Source organism: Diceros bicornis, chromosome 27, assembly GCF_020826845.1.
Source record: "Diceros bicornis minor isolate mBicDic1 chromosome 27, mDicBic1.mat.cur, whole genome shotgun sequence".
In the NCBI taxonomy this organism is placed as follows: domain Eukaryota; kingdom Metazoa; phylum Chordata; class Mammalia; order Perissodactyla; family Rhinocerotidae; genus Diceros; species Diceros bicornis.
Genome location: NC_080766.1, coordinates 30,022,290 through 30,041,485, shown reverse-complemented (window position 1 = coordinate 30,041,485; position 19,196 = coordinate 30,022,290). Strand labels below are relative to the sequence as shown.

At 39.5% G+C, this 19,196-nt stretch overlaps 1 protein-coding gene across 1 annotated transcript in view; it reads right to left on the bottom strand.

Moving 5' to 3' along the window:
- MAP3K7CL (MAP3K7 C-terminal like) overlaps positions 1-19,196 on the bottom strand; it is a 69,109-nt gene that overhangs the window by 4,229 nt on the left and 45,684 nt on the right. Inside the window, exons 3-4 of the mRNA XM_058522981.1 lie at positions 15,020-15,081; positions 4,507-4,622 (exon numbers count right to left, since the gene is read on the bottom strand). Of these exons, the coding sequence (XP_058378964.1) occupies positions 4,507-4,622; positions 15,020-15,081 (178 nt within the window). The remainder of the gene's footprint in view (positions 1-4,506; positions 4,623-15,019; positions 15,082-19,196) is intronic.

Here is a 19,196-nt window from a genome sequence, read left to right as displayed (position 1 = left end):
CCCCCATCCTGATATGTTCCCTTCAATTATCATTTTATATGTTTTTGAAAGACATGAAAATATAGGTCTAACAAGGATTTTGGTATTCCCATATGAAAACTCCTTCTAACGTGTTGCCTGAACCCACTAAAATTATACAAGATTTTTTCAACTCAATAATAAATAGACAACCCAATTAAAAACAGGTAAAAGATCTGAATGGACATTTCTCCAAGAAGACATGGAAATGTAAAAAAGCACATGAAAAGTTGCTCAACATTTTTAGTCATCAGGAAAGCGTAAATCAAAACCACAATGAGACATCATTTTATACCCACTAGGATGGCTATCATCAAAAAGACATAATAAGCATTGGCAAAGATACGGAGAAATTGGAACCCTCATACATTTCTGGCAGAAAGATAAAACAGTGCAGCCACTTCAGAAACAGTCTGGCAGCTCCTCAAAAGGTTACGCATTGAGTTATCATATGACCCAGCAATTCTACTGCAAGGTACATATTCAAGTGAATTGAAAACATATGTCTACACAAAGACTTGTACACAAATGTTTATAGCAGCATTATTCATAATAGCCAAGAGGACAAACAACCCAAATGTCCATCAATTGGTAAATGGATAAAGAAAATGTGGTATATCCATACAATGGAATATTATTCGACAATAAAAAGGAATGAAGCACTGACTCATGCTACCACGTGGACAAACCTTGAAAAAATTATGTTAAGTAAAAGAATCCAGTCACAAAAGACCACATATTGTATAATTCTATTTCTAAGAATGTCCAGAATAGGCAAATCCATAGAAAGCAGATTAGTGGGTGCCAGTGGCGAGGTAGGGGGAGGGAAGAATGGGGAGCAACTGCTCAAGGGTACAAGGTTTCTCTCCAGGAGGATAAAAATGCTCTAAAATTGTGATGATGGTTGCACAACTCTGTGAGTGTCCTGAACAACCACTGAATTTTTTTTTTTGATTATACAACATTTTTCAACCTGACTTTTCTAAGAGTTTATCTCTTTTTCTGACATTCTAAGTCAATCTTCTGAACACCACAGCACCTAGCACAGTGTTTCATACATAGAACAGACAAGTGCTTTCTCCTTTGGACAAGATAAAACACTCTATCTGGAGCAAAGCAAACTCCAGAGCTGATCTATTTGTAGTTTAATCATATACTTTAAAAACTTTCTGTCAAACAATTTGCTAATAAATTTCAAAAGTCAGAAAATGTCTATATCCCACTTGCATAAGTTCCTATTTCATATACAAAAAACTGCATGTGGTGTATAAAAATGCTTATGCTAGGGGCTGGCCCGGTGGTGTAGTGGTTAAGTTCACAGACTCCACTTCGGCGGCCCGGGGTTCATGGGTTTGGATCGCGGGCACGGAACTACGCACTGCTTATCAAGCCATGCTGTGGTGGCGTCCCATATAAAGCAGAGGAAGATGGGCACAGATGTTAGCCCGGGGCCAATCTTCCTCACACACACACACAAAAATGCTTATGTTATAATATTTATTGGAAAAAGCATGTATACATTTCATGTTACTATCTATGCAATTATATAAAAATATGTATTCACATGTAAAAGGCCTAGAAAGAAATAAGCAAAAATGATAGCAAGAGTTCTGTAATGATGTCAGAATTCTTGGTAATTTTTTAAAGGTTTCAATCAAGTTGTCATTTTCTTTTTCAAGTGAAAAGAAAAAAATTTTTCAATAAAGGCAGGAACAAGCTTTTCTTACATAATTGGTCAATAAGCCAGAAGTGATTCTTTAGACTAAATTCACCCCATGCTAAGTTTATAATCTTAGAAAATGTTTGACTGCATCCATCCGATAGAAATGATTTCAAATAATAGTTCTATCAACTCTTCTCCTCGCTCCTCTGCAGTCTCTCAAACTTGATCCAGGGAGACCCCCTCTGGAGATGAGAGAGAAGTTCAGCTTAATCTGTGCCTGCATGACTCCAATAAAGAAAAACTCTTTAAAACACCTGAGTTAGTGTCTCTTTTTGTGTCTAACTTACACTAGCCAATCACCAGAGGCAACATGATCAGTCACATTCTACAAAATGATGTGGAAGAAATTCTCATCCAAATCACCAAAAAACAGAAAGCAAATTACTTGGGTCAAATCCATTTGGCCCAATTTATCTTGCTTGAAAACAAAGACTGTTCAGGAAAATATCTGTTGCAAAATGAATTTCCACTTCAGTAAAGCGTTAATGAAAACAGTGATCATTGATAACCTTTGGAGGACCAATCGCATCCATTTATAAATATAAGACATAACCATACTTCCTATTTCAACAATTTATCTTAGCCATCCTTTATTGCTGATATGACTGTATTTTAAATATAGACCATAGAAGTTGCAAATAAAACATGTACGCACAGAGAATATTACTATCTCCTATAATCAACCATTCTAAGTCATCCTCACGCATATTTCACCATATGCACAGCTCCCTGCTTGGTGACTGAGTACAAAGAGATGTTCAAGGGTGCCCATGTCTGTGGGGAATGATACACAGTCAGAAAGACAGGACAGAAACTTAAAAGGATAATTCTTGATGGCACTAGCCTACAAAAAGCACCAAAGGAATCACTCCAGTGAATTTTCCTTTGCTCAGGAGAAGAGCTGATCATTGCAGGATGGTTGAGGCAGGGATATGGGCTAAGCCTTCCTCTAGAAAGGTAGCATTTGGGCAGACAAAGAGCAAAGAGGGAGCACTCTAGACCTTGAGCTTGGTGTGAGCAAGGACAAAGAGGCAGGAGGGTTGGCTCCTGCCCTGAGAAAAGTGAATAGGCCACCCTGAGGTTGAGCCAGAACATTCTACAGAGGTACTAAGGCCATACTGGTATGTCTTGAAATCCAGGCCAAGAACAAGGTGTCTTTTTCTAGCAATGTGAAACCAGAGGCAAGGAAACCAGTTACAACATTACATTGACCAAGATTTCAAGTACTAAGTCTCGATCCCAAGGGTGGAAGCAGGAATAGAGAAAAAGAAACTTGACTTTATGAAAAAGAAAGGAAAAAAATAGTAAAAGAATTTGGCTTTTGTCTCACATCTAGCCACTTATTTAAGGAGAAAAGAAAAAAAAAGATAATATTACAATTTCAACACAAGTCCAAAGTTCAAATAGGTTTGGGGAGGAAATAAGATTAGTTTTGCAGAAACAGCAGGGATATGTTTCAATAAAAGACCAGATGAGTCACCCTCATATCATTATCCTATCATATTTTTTTAAATGCAACATACAAAAATATAAACTCACAGAACATATAATTTAGTGGAAGAGTCTTGCATTGCAAAAAAAAAAAAAAAAGCCACACATAAGTTAATTTAAATATCAAAGTCCTCCATTACCTGCAATCTGAGGAGCTTATAAATAAATACATAATTACCAGGTTTTTTCTGTCTCAAAACCACAGATCACACACACACACACACACACACACACACACACACACACACAGAGGAAGACACGTTTATAGCCTACTGATTATTCAAGTCCTCCTTTAACTTCATCACTGGTCACGTTACAAATAAGTTTCTTCAGTTCCTTTATGACACTTTTTTATAGCTCAGATTGTGTGTGAATGTGCCGTCTGAGCATTCCAATCAATTTATGAAAACTCTCAGACCAAAAAGAAAGTCTCAGAATTGTGAGGGAAAAATTGTGTTTCTGATCTCATGAGCATCTTTTAATTCCCTGTAACCAAAAGTCCAGGTAGGATTTTATGTTTGATCAAAAGATCTCCCTAAGAAATGTGCAGGCACAAACTGACCACTGCTGTGACAGAAAGGTGTCTGATGCTCTGAAAGTATGAAAGAATGGGGACCACTGGGGTGAACATCAGCAGAATCGAGTTCAATTAAAAAGGAGCAGAATTCTGAAACAGAAAGTTATGAGTGAGTAAAATCAGAGTGCTTTAATTAATAAAGCTGTACAACTCCCTACAGCAGAACTGTAATGTTAATAGAAGCTATCAAGATAAAAATTAGACTACTGGATTATAAAATACAGTTAGTCAACAAATACGTTACATTAGTCCAAGAGCTAGACCAATGGCTACTTACTTGATGTGGGAACTCTGCCATGTAAGCATTAATTAAAATTCACCCCAGGCCAAAGTACTGGGGCCTCTGGGTACATTCACAGGGAACATCATATGGCTCTGGGTGGTATTTTGACATTTTTAATTTCCTGAACTAAAAATGCTTATTAAAAAATTAGGTTTGGATAGAAAGCTCTCTTGCTGTTCCTCTCACTACTCCGTAAAGTATTTAAGCCAGAGCAGTTCCATTGGGATCATTTTTATAATCAAATATAACATACATGTAAGTTGCCTAGTAACCTCTGAACCCTGGAACATCATTCCTCCTTGCCCCCTCCCTCCCCCTCACTCCCATGCTCAGCCTGTCCCTTCCCTACCGCCCCTACTCCACGACCAGCTGACCATGTTCAGAGGTGAGGGCGCCCAGGGGGACGGTACTCACTTCCTTTCCTCAAGCAGAGCGATTTCTTTCTTGACCTCATGGTATTCTTCCGCTATTTGGCAGTGCTGTTTAAACACCTCCATTGATTCTGGGGAGTCATGACAAGGTGGCAGAGGCTTCACAAACAAGAAGAAGAAGAAATCAGTACATTTTCTTGCATCCAAATAAATTATCAACCATTTTGCTCTGCTGAGGTTCTTTAGAGGGAGATTTTGTGCGTGAGAATAGCATCGTCAGCCAACACTGGACAGAATTCGGCTGATTCTACTTGACTAAAAATAGAGAGGTGGACTGATATTCCCCACGTTCATCTTCCAATGTCATTCACGGGCGTTCTAAGAGCCCAGCCAGAGCTGTGAGACCCATTACATGTCAGTTACCCGCCATGCGTTGGAGTAAATAAGTCTGCCTGATGATTCCACGCTTCCCCCCAGAAATCCTAAACTCTGCTTTAGAGAAGGGTAGTGATGGGGAAATATGTCAGTTGTCTGTTTCAATTACCCCTGGCTTTCTGTTCCTGGAACCCAGAGGCATAAGCTCATCTCGTAGAGGGGAGTTACCCTATAGGAAAGGCCGTCGTCTGGGAAATGCATCCAAACTGAAGAAATGATGCTGGGCAGGAAATAATGCTTGCAAGGATGAACAAACGATGTGAAAGACCAAACCCCAAGTAAAAAGATGCTTATAACATGTGAGGTCAAAGAGCATGAATTTGTGTCTTTGTTTTTCTCCTATCCAGGAAAGCAACAATTGCCAGCATGGCAAGCCTTGCTAACCAAAACATGTTGAAAATCCTACTTCTAGAAATTATGTTGAAAAAACTAGCTATCCCTGAGTTTATAATTCTATTTTCTAGTTAGCAACGTTATTAGAAGCATTACTTTTAGAAACACTAGTTAATAGTCTTTTAAAGAGTTTTTTTAATTACCCTTTTCAATTACTTACAGAAAAATGTTATATAATATTGAGAAATACAACTTCATTGTTAAATAGGCTCTTCAGTCTAATCCTTTCTTCATAGTAGTCTATATATGTAAGCTATGTGTCTGACTAGGTCATATTCTCACTAATTTTATATTAGTAAATTGAGAACTAATGAATTTTTTTGTATTTGCTCCTCTCATTATATTCTTCAAGGACACAGATTTCTTTGGGTGTCATATTTAGCAATCCCACCCAGGATGCAATAGAAATTCTATAAAGTTTATTGTCTGACTGATAGATGAGATGACCCTTCCTGTTTATCATGAGGCCTCTGAATAGAGATCTTCTGAGCAAATAAAATTCTAAATAGATTTGGATGGAATTTACCTTCATGTGGAATAGCCATTGTGTCCTAATTCCTGTAAAATATAATAATAATTGTATATGTAGCATCTTTCCCTACAGCCCCATGAACACATTCACAGCATAAACTCAGCCTGTTGGAGTCATTATCCCTTTCTATAAAGAAATAAATGGAGAAGTATTGCCTAAGAGTATTACAGTATAACTCACCCTATGAGAAAAAGCTGTTGCCAAAGGAATTCAGAATGGCTGACTCCTCCAAGTCTATGTCCTAGAAATCACTACCCCCTCATCAATTTTCACCTGTTACACTGGCAAATTACCAGGTATAACAGTAAGGGGAATGAAAGCAATTTACTCTGGGCACCCTAGCCAAGCTGCTATTAAATCATCTGTGCCCTGTTAAAGGATTTGCATCCTGGAAGGCCCTAGGACTCCACGCATCCTATTTCCTGTCCCTGTGAACTCTCATAAACTCTACTCAGTGCAGTCCATAACTTGCCAGATGTAGGTACCTGAACCACGCATTAGCGTCGTTACCTATGTGACTACCAAAAGATTCTAGGGCTCTGTAAAGGATTTGCATGCATGACAGGATATAGAAGAGAGCAGCCATGTAAAGGGAGAGATGTCCTTTGCTGCTATAATTAAAAAGAAAAACTGAAAATTACATATATAATTTTCTTAAGAAGAGAGTGGTCTCTTTTCCCCTTTAGGTTGCCACCTAATGCTTTTTATTAAGTGGGAAGTTTTTTCATTTGTTCTTTTTTTATTGGCGCTTCTTAATTATGGGAAAGTTGAAGACATTACACATAAGGAGCATGATCACGCTGCTAAGGGTACATGAGGATAGGGAGTATTTCAAGATATATTCAGTGTCTATGCTCTTAGCCAGATGATTGTACAACTTATACATCATAATATTTTCAAGATTTCTCATAATTAAGAAGTAGTGTCAATTAAAAAAGAATAAGCCAAAAAGGCTTAGTGTTTCAGGGAGTAAAAGGATGCCTGGTGTCACATCAGCCTCCAGCTCCTGCAAGCTGTCTTCACCCCAACCGGACATACAACCCAGCACCACTTCAAGTTCTCCCAATTTACATGAAAACATTAAAAAGCAATATAGATTTTTTTTTAAGCAGGGAAGGAAGTTATCTTACATAACCCACCACAACATTGTAAAATTATCTCATTAGTTGCCAGGGGCTGGGGGAGGGAGAAGTGAGGAGTTATTGTTCAATGGGTATAGAGTTTCAGTTTTGTAAGATGAACAAGTTCTAGAGATTGGTTGCACAACAATGTAAATGTATTTAACATTACTGAGCTGTACACTTAAAAATGATTAAGATGGTAAAATTTACGTTATGTGTTTTTTTGAGTTTTTTTTGTGAGGGAGATCAGCCCTGAGCTAACATCCATGCTAATCCTCCTCTTTTTTTTTTGCTGAGGAAGACCGGCTCTGAGCTAACATCTATTGCCAATCCTCCTCCTTTTTTTTTCCCCCAAAGCCCCAGTAGATAATTGTATGTCATAGTTGCACATCCTTCTAGTTGCTGTATGTGGGACGTGGCCTCAGCACGGCCGGAGAAGCGGTGCATCAGTGCGCGCCGGGGATCCGAACCCTGGCTGCCAGTAGCGGAGCAAACGCTCTTAACCGCTAAGCCATTGGGCCGGCCCTCGTTATGTGTTTTTAACCACAATAAAAAAGAAAGTTAATGCAAAAAAAACTATCATTAAATCTTTCTGCTGCTCCCAGCCTCTCTTCTAAGCATTGCTACCAGGATTCCCTAACTGAGGCTCACTTCATTTGCACCCAGCCTTTCTCTGCAGGGAACTTAAAACTTCTCATCCCTTTATAATCAGGAACCATTCACCACTAACCCCAAATGTTGATGGACAAATCAGTGCCCTCTGATCAGCAGGACCTACTGTCCTTAGAAGGCATTTGAGATCATTGGATGTTTACCCCAGCCCAGGAAACTCATCAAATAATTTTTAAACACATAGCATTCTCATCCCAACAGGAATTCTGGTGAATAAGAGTGTTAAGATACTTTAGCTCAGAGCCGGTCTTCCCCAGCAAAAAGAGGAGGATTAGCACAGATGTTAGCTGAGGGCTGATCTCCCTCACAAAAAAAAAAAAAAAAAAGAGTTAAGATATTTAGGTTTTATACCTCATATAAAAAGTAGAACTATAGAGTAATGAGATGTGTTGTTCTGTGAGATATGTTCTGTATGACATAAAACACTCTCATTGCTCTATGGTATAATGTGTGTTTGCATGTTCTCGTGTATGTGTGTTGTGTCTTCCTCACCAAGGGGGACTCTCTCTTACCGTCTCATAACTCTCCAAAATAAGAGACAATATATGACCTAAGTATTCATTGAATAAATGTTTTTGCCTGAGGAAATAGATTCCTAATATTCAAGCACAAGAATCAGATCTTCAATTTAAAAATGGAGCTGCCAGTAGGCTTATATCATTTGATATTTAAAACACTATTACTCTGAATTAATTGGCCATACATGGGTTTAAGATACTGTTTAATCCATGTTCACATTAAAAACTAAAAAATAACTTAAAAGATGCCTGTGGTAACCAGATGAATAACATCTGTTAACTTCTTGGAATAAAAATTAACACATTTATTTTTATTTTAATTCTCATTGCTTAATTTTGACTATTCTTGTCCAAGAAATCTTCATAGTTATAATCTCATGCTGGGAATGGATGAGCAATAAATAAACTCTTAATGTTGATAGTAAATTTGTTTTTGCATCGGGAGGAGAAGACTTCCTTGTTATTTTCTCTGTAATTTCGCTACATCCTCCCACACTTTGGATATGTTTATTCACTCTTGCTTAAAGAGTGAAATATTGCATTCCAAAGATATTTGATTTGAAAATGAAAATGTAAAGGTATTCTTCATGTACTGAAACATAAATTCTGTGGGATCACAGAAACAACTTTTCAGAATCACTTAGCGCCACGGTGTCTAGTCTACGCACAACACAGGCAGTTCTAAGAAAGGTTAAATTAAGACATTCTCTTAACAGTGCCTCAAGCCAACTTGGAAACACATTTTTCCAAGACACAGATTGGGGTTTGGATGAGGTCAGAGCCCAGGAGGGGCACTTCCTCCTCACCCCCTCTCCTCCATCTCCGCCGCCTCCTGCTGCTGCCTGAGGATGCAGCTTGCAAGGGCCTTAAATTACAGGGCGGTGCTAGTGAGTCGCTACTATCTCTGGTATCCATCCCAATCATCAGGACCGATTTAACAAGATGAAGTAACAGAGAAACCACAGGCTCTTGTTCCAAGAATGCTGGCTTGAGCCACACCATCCCATCTCCGCTCTCTGCCCGGGCCATGGGTTTATAGCAAGCTCCTCCCAAAATGGACTCCATCCTCTGGAGAGGTCCCCGTGGGAAAGGACCCAGCCAAGCCTCTCTCTGCAAGGGCAAAGCCAGCTCAAGCGTTTCCGTTTTCTACTTGGCTTCTTCAAATACTACTGGCCTATCCACTTCAAAAGTGTAAGAATTTAATTTTCCTCTCCCAGCTTCCCACACACAAGATATATTTAGGAAGCTAAATATTCTACAGTTGCTGAGCTGACTCTATGTTTACTCCTTGATTCTCAGTGTTATCTTTATTTGGGGAGTGAGCGGGGGGGGGGGGGGGGGGGGGGGGGGGGGGTCTGGTTTAAATTTACGTTACCTTTCAATGTCCCAAAATTAATGAGCATAATTAGTTAAAATTAAATGGAAAAAACATAGTCCGGACTAATTCTAATATTTGAAAACTTTATCTTAGAATTTTAAATATTTTAAGAACTGACATTTCTATAGTATCTACCTTATAGTCAAAGTCAGCACTAGTAATTATAATGCATGTCTTTTACATTATACAACATTGGAATGAAGTATATTTTAGTCATTTCTATGGAGGTAAACAATATAAAAGGGAGCAAGAACTCAAGAGTGTCTCAAACTTTTTCAACAAGGCATATCCCAATGACCGCTGGGCTTCTCAGAAAAAATAGAAATACAAAAAGTAGCGTTGTAAAGCCCAAGGTATCTATATATATTCTGTGTGTCATGGCAGCCAAAGAACAACTGTAAGATACTTTGCAACATGTGTATGAGAGAGATAATTACAGACATTTTCAGTGCATTCTATGGGACTATTTCCTAAACAAATTTACAGATGGATGTTCAAGACCACTGTAGCAGAATCCTAGAAGGCTAAGACTTCATTTTCTACCATTTTAATTTCCCAGATATCAAGTGATATGCTGATGCAAGACCTAAAAGAAGTTTCTGGAGTGACTGCTTGGATAACAAGATATTATGGTACACAACTGAAGCTACGAAATTGTTTATTTGTGGAGGTGACATCAGTTTCTGGACTTATCAGACTCTGTGTGAGAAAAGGCAAGTTCAATGTGTACCACAGAAACACCTGTCACTGTCCTCTCAGATTAGATGGGAGGACTTTAGGAGGGATTGAAGCTATTGCTCAATTTGGTTAAAAAAAAAAAAAGAAAAGTCATATTGTTTTCCAAGTACCTTAGCTTAACGAAAAGAAGAGGGCATCAGAACCTCTATCCCTAACTCAAAAATCCGAAGAGACGCTTCTTGTATTTCAGTTTACACATATAAAGATAAATTACTTATTCTTAAATATTTCATTCAATAAATGATTCACTAGGGAATGAAATTAACATTTATTGAGCAACTATTTTTGCCAAGCACTGTGCTGGATCACATTTAATTCCCACAACAACACAGTGAGATAAACATTGTTATCTCCACTTCGCAGTTCAGACAAGTGAGGTTTAAAGAGAGTAAATAACATGCCCCAAATCACAAAACTAGTAGGTGTGGAGCTGAGATCCAAATCCAGGCCAATCTAATGCCAATGCTGATTCTCCAGTCATTGAAATTCCCGTTAGGGAGTTTATTACAATCTACTCGTTGGCATGTCCTCTGCCTGATCATAAAAATATATTCCTCATTCCAGTGCAACTAAGACCACATTATAGGGTAGCTTTGGATCATCTATAGATCAAACCACAGTCTCCAAAACATAACAACATGGTTAAATTTTAAGACAAATTTGGTCCTAACCCAAACCCTGGGACTATGAAAGGATTGTACCATCCTTCAGAATAGAGGAGAGGTCAGTCATTACCTCTTTTTCAAATAGAAGGAAACTGAGGTCTAAAGAAAAGTAACAATTGTTCATTCATTCTTAGAAGTGGACATAGAATTGGGCCTCCGTTCTTTTCACTGTATGGTCTAAACCAGCTCTGGCCAAACACTGCTTCTAATGGGTATGGAGAATTTAGAAACCAAGTTCCAGGATAGGAATCCACACAAAATAGAATCAACCTAACGCCTGCCCCTGGGCTGAGGCCAAATGCCCACAAATGAACATTATAAGGACATGTTCATTTTAACACCTACCTGACCCCAAAGTCTCTTGCTCAACGTTCTGCATTAATAGAGACATCAAGAGAAATGTTTGTCACTGCTATTCTTGCACAAGGCTTTTTATGGCTTCTATGAAAATAGAAGCACAACGAATTACATGCTCAAACATGTCCACATTCTTGGCAAAGCAACAGAAAAATCTTGGGGGTCAAACTGGTGATGGAGTATCTACCAAACAGACACTTTATAGCTGCATTTTATAAACTGCAAACGAATGTGTAATGGATATCAGAAAGTCAGAAGAGATTTTACAAGGTTCTTTTATAACTACGTTATGGCAACCGTACAAACCAAAACCAAAAAAATCTCTACCTATCAAAGTAATTTAAGCAGTTCATAGGTTCCACAAAACGTGTAAGAAAAAGAAGACTACCTAGATTCAGAATCGGAGATCTGGTCTGAATTAGAAAATTTATTTAGACCAAAATCTGGCCTCATGTTTCTCATCTCTAAAGTGGAGACATAATAGCTAGCTTACAGAATGGTTGCAAGGATCCAATGTGATCATTTGCAGAGAAACACCCCTCGCCTAGCAGAGACTGAACATGCATGGGTGGGATTTAAATCTGAAGGTATGCAGAGAGTAAAGCTGGCAATAATCACCTGGCATCATTTATTTTTCACTAGGCAAGTTTTTGAGGCTCCGGTAGAGATAATCAAGAGTCAGTTCATCCTCGAGCAAAGAGTGACAACCACAAGGCACTTCATATGCCTTTGTAACCTAATTTTTATTCTTCCGTAGAGGATGATGATAGTCGGTAAAATTCCAAGAGCTGTTAGACTGACTGTAAAGACAGCCTACACCATGGAATGGATTGCTCCTCTCGTACATAAAGCATTTTCATTGCTTTCAATACAGAGACTTCCTGCTGCAGAATGGCTTAAATATGTATGCTTATGCTAAGCGTGGAAACAAGAATCTGCTTTTATATGTACTTTTCTGTGTTAGCTTTCTCCTTTCAAACTTGGTCGTCTCTTTTTTTACCGTGAAGCATAGCATAAAGGTAACAGGCCACAGCCTTAGACAGGCAACTCTAACCAAATGACTTGACAACTGGCAAACGTTTGTAACAAACTCAATCATATCCTTCACGTAACAAACAAGCACTTAGTTAAATGCTTTTAGGTGTAATGCCAAGAATGTTCTCTCTGTTCATGAAAAGGTGAAGCAATACTATATTTTAAGGGGGAGCGGATCAAAGGCCACGAGTCAGAAACCAGCCTCACAACTGGCTAATTCATTAAAGATCAAAGAAGATGAAATAACCTCATTGGATTAAAATAATTAAACAATTTCCAGGCCAGCCCCATGGCTTAGTGGTTAAGTGCGTGCGCTCTGCTACTGGCGGCCGGGGTTCGGATCCCGGGTGTGCACCGACACACCGCTTCTCTGGTCATGTTGAGGCCGCGTCCCACATACAGCAACTAGAAGGATGTGCAACTATGACATACAACTATCTACTGGGGCTTTGGGAAAAAAAAAAAGGAGGAGGATTGGCAATAGATGTTAGCTCAGAGCCGGTCTTCCTCAGCAAAATGAGGAGGATTAGCATGGATGTTAGCTCAGGGCTGATCTTTCTCACAAAAAAAAAAAAAAAAAAAAAATTCCAATATATGTCAAATGGAATTAAAGCTATAAAATTCAACCATTTGATGCTTCAATAGAAAAATTATCTGGATAATTGCCAGGAGTGCTATGAATTCTGTGAAGAATGATCCATGAGCCAGGGAACACTGTTAACCTTCCCAAAGGAAAAAAAATTCTGTTGTCACTACAAAAAAGGAGACTTAATGATCAATCATTTGATGGGGGAACAGGAACCTGAATATGCTTTTACTGTTTTGTTTTCAAAACATGTTTACTCCTTATTTTCATCTAATTTCCATGATAATAAAATTGCTTTGAGGTGACAGTTAAAATAAAGGAGAAAAAAACTATGGCTGGGGAAGAAATATAGTTATTATTTTACAATCCCAACTACACCACCAGCAGCACTGTGAGGATAGATCCTAAGAAGGAACGTTGTGTGTCATGTGAGTGTGCCATGTGGAAAAGCAGAGGGACGGCTGAGTTGTTCTCCATGGTGAAAAGAAGTGATTTGGGGGATATGGTTAGATATCAGGAACCAGAATAGCTGGGTTGAAGACCCTGCAGGGGGCACAGGAGAAGAGAGAGATAAAATGGCTGATAGCTGCAGAGGAAATTTTAGAGGAGAACAGAGCTTTCTTTTAACAGATATGTGGTGATCAGTCCAATTCCCAGACAATCTTCAGTAATAGCCACATAACTGATATTGCTCTATTGAGCAGGCGTTCTGTTGGAGGGCTGTGACAATGCCCAGGACTGCAGCAGAGATGAGAATGAGGGCTCCTCCAAGAAGCCCAGTGACACCTATTGTGCTGGGTGGATGCTTAGGGGTCACCTCAGCAGTGGAGCGCCAGCTCTTCCAACCTCACCTAGTTGCTGCCAGGTTTTTAACTCAGTGCACTGGGTGCTGAGATAAGAACTGGAGCCAACACAAAGGGACACCATCTTGGGCTGCATGAGGGCTCATTCTTGGTTCTTCCCACCTCTGCCAAGTGCTGTTCAGGACCGGGGGTCACAAACTCAAGTGACTTCGGGATACCAAGCACACCCACAAATGGAAAAAGCTGGTGGGTGTAAGATAAGAGGGAACGTCAGAGCCTGTTGGAAACTGGAGGTTGCAGATCCCTCCTAAAGGCTTTCAAAATCGATATTTAGGAAAAAAAGTGGTGACCAAGCAAATGTCTGTGCACAGGATTCAAGACCCCTATTAGACTTGTCCAAATGTACCTGCAAAGTGAAATACTCAAGTAAATGTCTGACCCAAGGCCAGTATCCAGGTATTTTAGGCAGAACCTCTTCATAAAGCTGACTTTGCCTGGAATCACCATATATCACCTAAAAAAATTACAATGTCATGAATTAGCTCCTTTCAAATAATTCTGGTGCATTAAAATGGGATATCTTGGATAGATCATCCATAAACTAGGCATATGAAATATTTTTCTCATGGGTCAAATCAGACAGTTTTCAGAAAGTTTAACTTAAAGTAATTATATTCTATGAAAGTTGTCAGAAGGCCAGCCCTGGTGGCCTAGTGGTTAAGTTCAGCCTGGTCCACTTTGGCTGACCTGGTTCGGTTCCTGGGAGCAGACCTATACTGTTCTGTTAGTGGCCATGCTGTGCTGGTGGCCCACATACTAAAAAATAGAGGATGATTGGCATGGATGTTAGCTCAGGGTGAGTCTTCCTCAGGGGGAAAAAAAAAAGTTGTCAGAGAACTGGGAGGGGGTAGGACAGAGTAGAGAAAGGAAGATTATTCTGAAATCTTGCCACACAAGACAAATCTCCTCTGCACAGTTTATTATGTAATCTCTAACCCCCAGGGGTCAAACTTGCAATGCTCAGAGACGTCCACAGCAAAGAAGAGCAGGGACCAGCCCTGTTCCCGGGCTTCAGAACTCCTCAGAAGCGGGAGCTAGTTTACAGTATAAATTCTTGATATTCTGGTGCTATTGCTGGATAACCATACAGGAGTGTTGTATGATGATTCAGCCTGACTTTGGAGCTCTAGAAATGCAACCTTGATGACTTGAAATCTCACCTCTCTGTGTCCACATCAGTCTTTCCCAGTGAGGCCACTCCTCAGCTATTTATATTTCGTGAAACTAAGGAGGAAAGAAGAGAGGCTCTAGAAGAATCCTTACCTGTAGATGCTGTTCTAATTCTGGAAATTCCAGAGGAATGGCATCTTCAGGAGGTGTATCATCTAAAAGATGAAAATAAAATGATTCTTCACTATAGAGTCCTTTCTCTCACAAGAGTTGTCCTACTGTTAAATCATCTTTAGACTTGCGGAGTTAATCCATCAGTATATAACTGCTTCAGTTACTCCCATCACTTCATTTGGGGACACACAGAATGCACAAGACAATTTTGCTCATTGTCAGTACAAACAGAAGCACAGAGAGCTTAGTTGCCCTGACCAAAATTTTGCAAACAAGTGTCAGCATCCTCAAATGTTCAGTCTGGTAGCTCTCCAGTTAAGAAGTACTGCTTGTCTTTCAATACTCCTACTGAGCCAAAACCAAAAAATATGATATGCAGGAAAGTGCTTTAACAAGGTGTTAATGAGGCGACCAGAACAACCTCAATGGGACAGAAGAACGTGTTAGTGAAAAATAGAAGCATTAGTTCTGCTCTGAATTACTCTAACGGTGGCAAGCTTTGATAGTTTTGCCCACTGCTCTTAACACAAACCACCACTAACAGGCAGTTAACCAGAGCCTCGTTCTGGGTTACAGTGGGTAACGAGCAGCATTCCCAACCTGGGGCTCAGTCCACTGCCTTGATGCGGGAGAGCCTGAGCAGAGGGAGCCGGGCAGTTCTGTCATAAATTGACTGCCTGGCAATAGGCAGGTGTTGCTGGATGAAAAGATGCAGTTCTCAGAAGCATCAGAGGAAATTAGAGAGAAGTTTGGCCTAAAATATCCAAGTCACCCCCAAATCTCTTCAAGAACATCCTGCCGACCCAGCTCTGGCACTAGGGGACAGCCCCACCATATCTCCAGGCAGACTCTGGCTCTGCAGGTCCAGTGGTCATTCATTTCCAATCCCCTCCTTGTTGACAACACCTAACCCAGGCCCTAGGACTGTGAGAATAAGACAAAATACAGGCTAAAAGAATAATTAGAAACCAAAGCTATTTTAAATTATAATAAAGAAAGGAAAGATAATGGTTTTTATGTTCTTACTACCATAATCAAATTTATTTCTGAAAGCTGTTGATGTTCTGTTTGAAATAGAGGAAGTGATAGGGGCCATACACAGTGCAGAAGCAAGTATCCTCTCCTTACGCATGGAAAGCACATTCCAGAATAAAATGCAGCACCCAAGGAGCTCCCAGCAACGGATTACATTTCTTTGAAGGTGCCAAAAATAATCACCAGAATGATAATTCAAACAAGGACAGTATTAACCTCTGCCAAACACCTCAAGGGTCACGTATCTTCATAGCCTCTGGTATATTTTCATCAAGAGTAGTATAGTAACACTCCCATTTAAAACTGGCTTAAGACAATGACAATGCCTCACCGAATTTGAACCCATTTGTTCCTGTACCCGTGACAGACAATGGATGCCTATGGGTCCACTGACACTGTTTAGCTTCACAGAGCAAGTAGAAATGGGGAAATCTTCCCAAGATGCTTGCAGCATGCTAGAGGACTGTCTTAAGAGGAAATAAGGAGAATCTAATCCCCAGGCCCTTTGAATGTTTTCTTCCTACTCAGAGTAGGGGTGACAACTTCTGTCAAATACTGTAGCTTTTTTAAATCCATCCTGTCATTTGCAAAGAATTGGACAAAAGACAGAAATATTCACTTGCTGCCACTGACCATTTAGAGGGAGGCTTTATTATAAAACCTATATTTTGTAAACTGATTTTGGTCTGAGGTGCATTTAAGTTTACTTCAATAAAATATCAATAACCCACACATCATGATTTTTTTAGCTCATTGAGTTCAAGGCCAGGACAATTTGGTGTGGGTAAATGGGAACATATTATACTTTGGCATCCCAACCCTAATAATCACAGATGAGCAGGAACTCATTAGAAGGAGGAGAAACCACTTCTGGAAAGTACCAGAACAGATAGTGCATTCTAGAATTCTAAGACAGCCAGGAAAGGTACTCAAGGCTTCCTGGGCTTAATCCACCTTTCTCCCTGTGAAGTCACACTCCTTCCTCCTCAATTATAAAAAAGAAAGAAAAAAAGTTATCCATTTTCTTTACTATAGTAAAGTAAATAACAAATACTGGTGTGACCCAGAATTAATAAAGCCCATTATAGAAATGTATGTCATTATTTATAGTCACACCATGTAGAGTCATATATATGTGACCTGGCTGATAAGTAAAGCTTAAGATTGGATTCCTTGAGTTGAAAAAAAAAAATCTAAATGATTGACATAGAAACAAACATATAATGGATGTTTTAGAGAGACAAGCAAAATAAAAGTAAGACTTTTGTGAAGGAATGGATCAAGTCAGATTAATCCAACCAGGAAACGGCAGCTGAAACAAGAAAACCAAAGACAGATGTAAGGAAACTACTGAGTTTGAGAGCCAGTCCTGCGTGTCACCCTCAATGCCATCTGGTTGAGCTGGCATCCCTGCCAGCCAGAAATTTCAGAGCTTGCAAAGCTGCTTACAAAGCTGCCCCAAGTTGACGTGTGGTGTGTTTACTCTTAAACAGTGGCTGCCTTCTTTGACTGGTTTTAAAAATAGGCAAATATTCTAAAAGCAGAATGATGAATCACAGGATTGGGCCAAAACGAAAGAAGGAAAATGACTCAGGCAGACTAGTAGCACAGCTGTTCCACAAACATTTGGCTGAATCGTTGTAAAACGTTTTGACAGTGATATTGGATCGGAGTTCCTGGGAGCAGTTAAGTTTGTTTTGACAATTCAGAAGCACCAAATAGACGGTACAGTAGCTATGCAAGAGACCCTCCCCAGCAAATTTGGCTTTTTTTAAAAAAGGGAGAGCAGTTGCTAGATATGTTTATAATGTGACAGAATTAGAATGCAAGTACATTTTTATTAAAATATATTTATTTACCAAGTATTTATTGAATGCCTATTATGTGTAAGGCAGGGACTGAGGCTCTATGCCAAATTGGCAAATCACTTTATCATATTTTTTAATGCATTAAGGAAATAATTCATAGGCTTCCTTTTCAAAATGGCTTGATGGACCAAGCAAAACATATCCTAGTGAAATTTTTAAAGGATAAAATATAAAGGAAAGAATTAAAGAGGAATTTTTTTTTAAATAAGCAGATGTTCACTGCCTGTTTGGCAAACATGATGTAACTAAGTCAATGGTACTTAAGATAGAACTTTCTTATTGGTATCCCAACCGTTATGACATGCCATAGTACATTTTATGATGGGCTCATCTCAGCATCTATTGAGCAGCTGTTGGGTTGTTTTTGTGGTTATTCTGTTTCAGATTTCCTGAAATTGTTTCTCCATGAATCGGATAAGTGGGACCCATTGGGTCTGTAATCCAAATCCTCACTGTGGTTGAGCAACGAGAGCTATGCAGTCAGAGTTCTTAGAGAATGCTGAGCTGGAAGGGGCTAAGGAATTATCTGGTCCAGAACTCTCAGTGTAGAGCAAAAGACAAGGGTCCCCAAGAAGGGAAAGGAGTCTCGTAAGACTAAGGGGTGTCTGGCAGCACAGAGCTCTTCACCACGCCCCTCTGCTTTTCCTCACCTTCTAATCCAAGAGCTCCTACGCTTTTATATTTCACGAGCCCGTGAAATTTTCCCCAAAACATTGGGAATCATGCCTTAGAGAACCCAACTTGTTACTCAGCTAGTGAAGATGATTCAGAAACAACTACTGTGTATCATTAGTATCTCTTTATGACAGGGAGAACATTTCAACACCAAAATCGTTAGACAACCATAATCTTAGAAGAGAAGAACATTCATTATATTGGATAAATTTAGCTATATAGACAAAAACAAACACACACACAAAAACCTCGCTGCCGTGTCCTTATTTCTTTTGTTTTACATTAGAGAGGTGAAAACTTCATCAAAGTCAGAACAGGTCTGCAAACCAGCATTTGAGAACCACTGTTCTAGACAACATCTTGCCTGGAGTTTGGAGTCAATTATCTCTCCCTTGCACTGTGATCTCCATCTTAGACGTAACTGGAGTCTAGGCTGGGAAACTCTAAATCCACACAGAGAAGACCTCAAAAGAGGGAGAAGCCACACTCAGAGGACATTCCCAAGCCCCACCACATTCCCCAAACAAGAACTCAACAGGCAGCCCTTAAATCCATTCAGTCTGTCTATACTGCCTGCA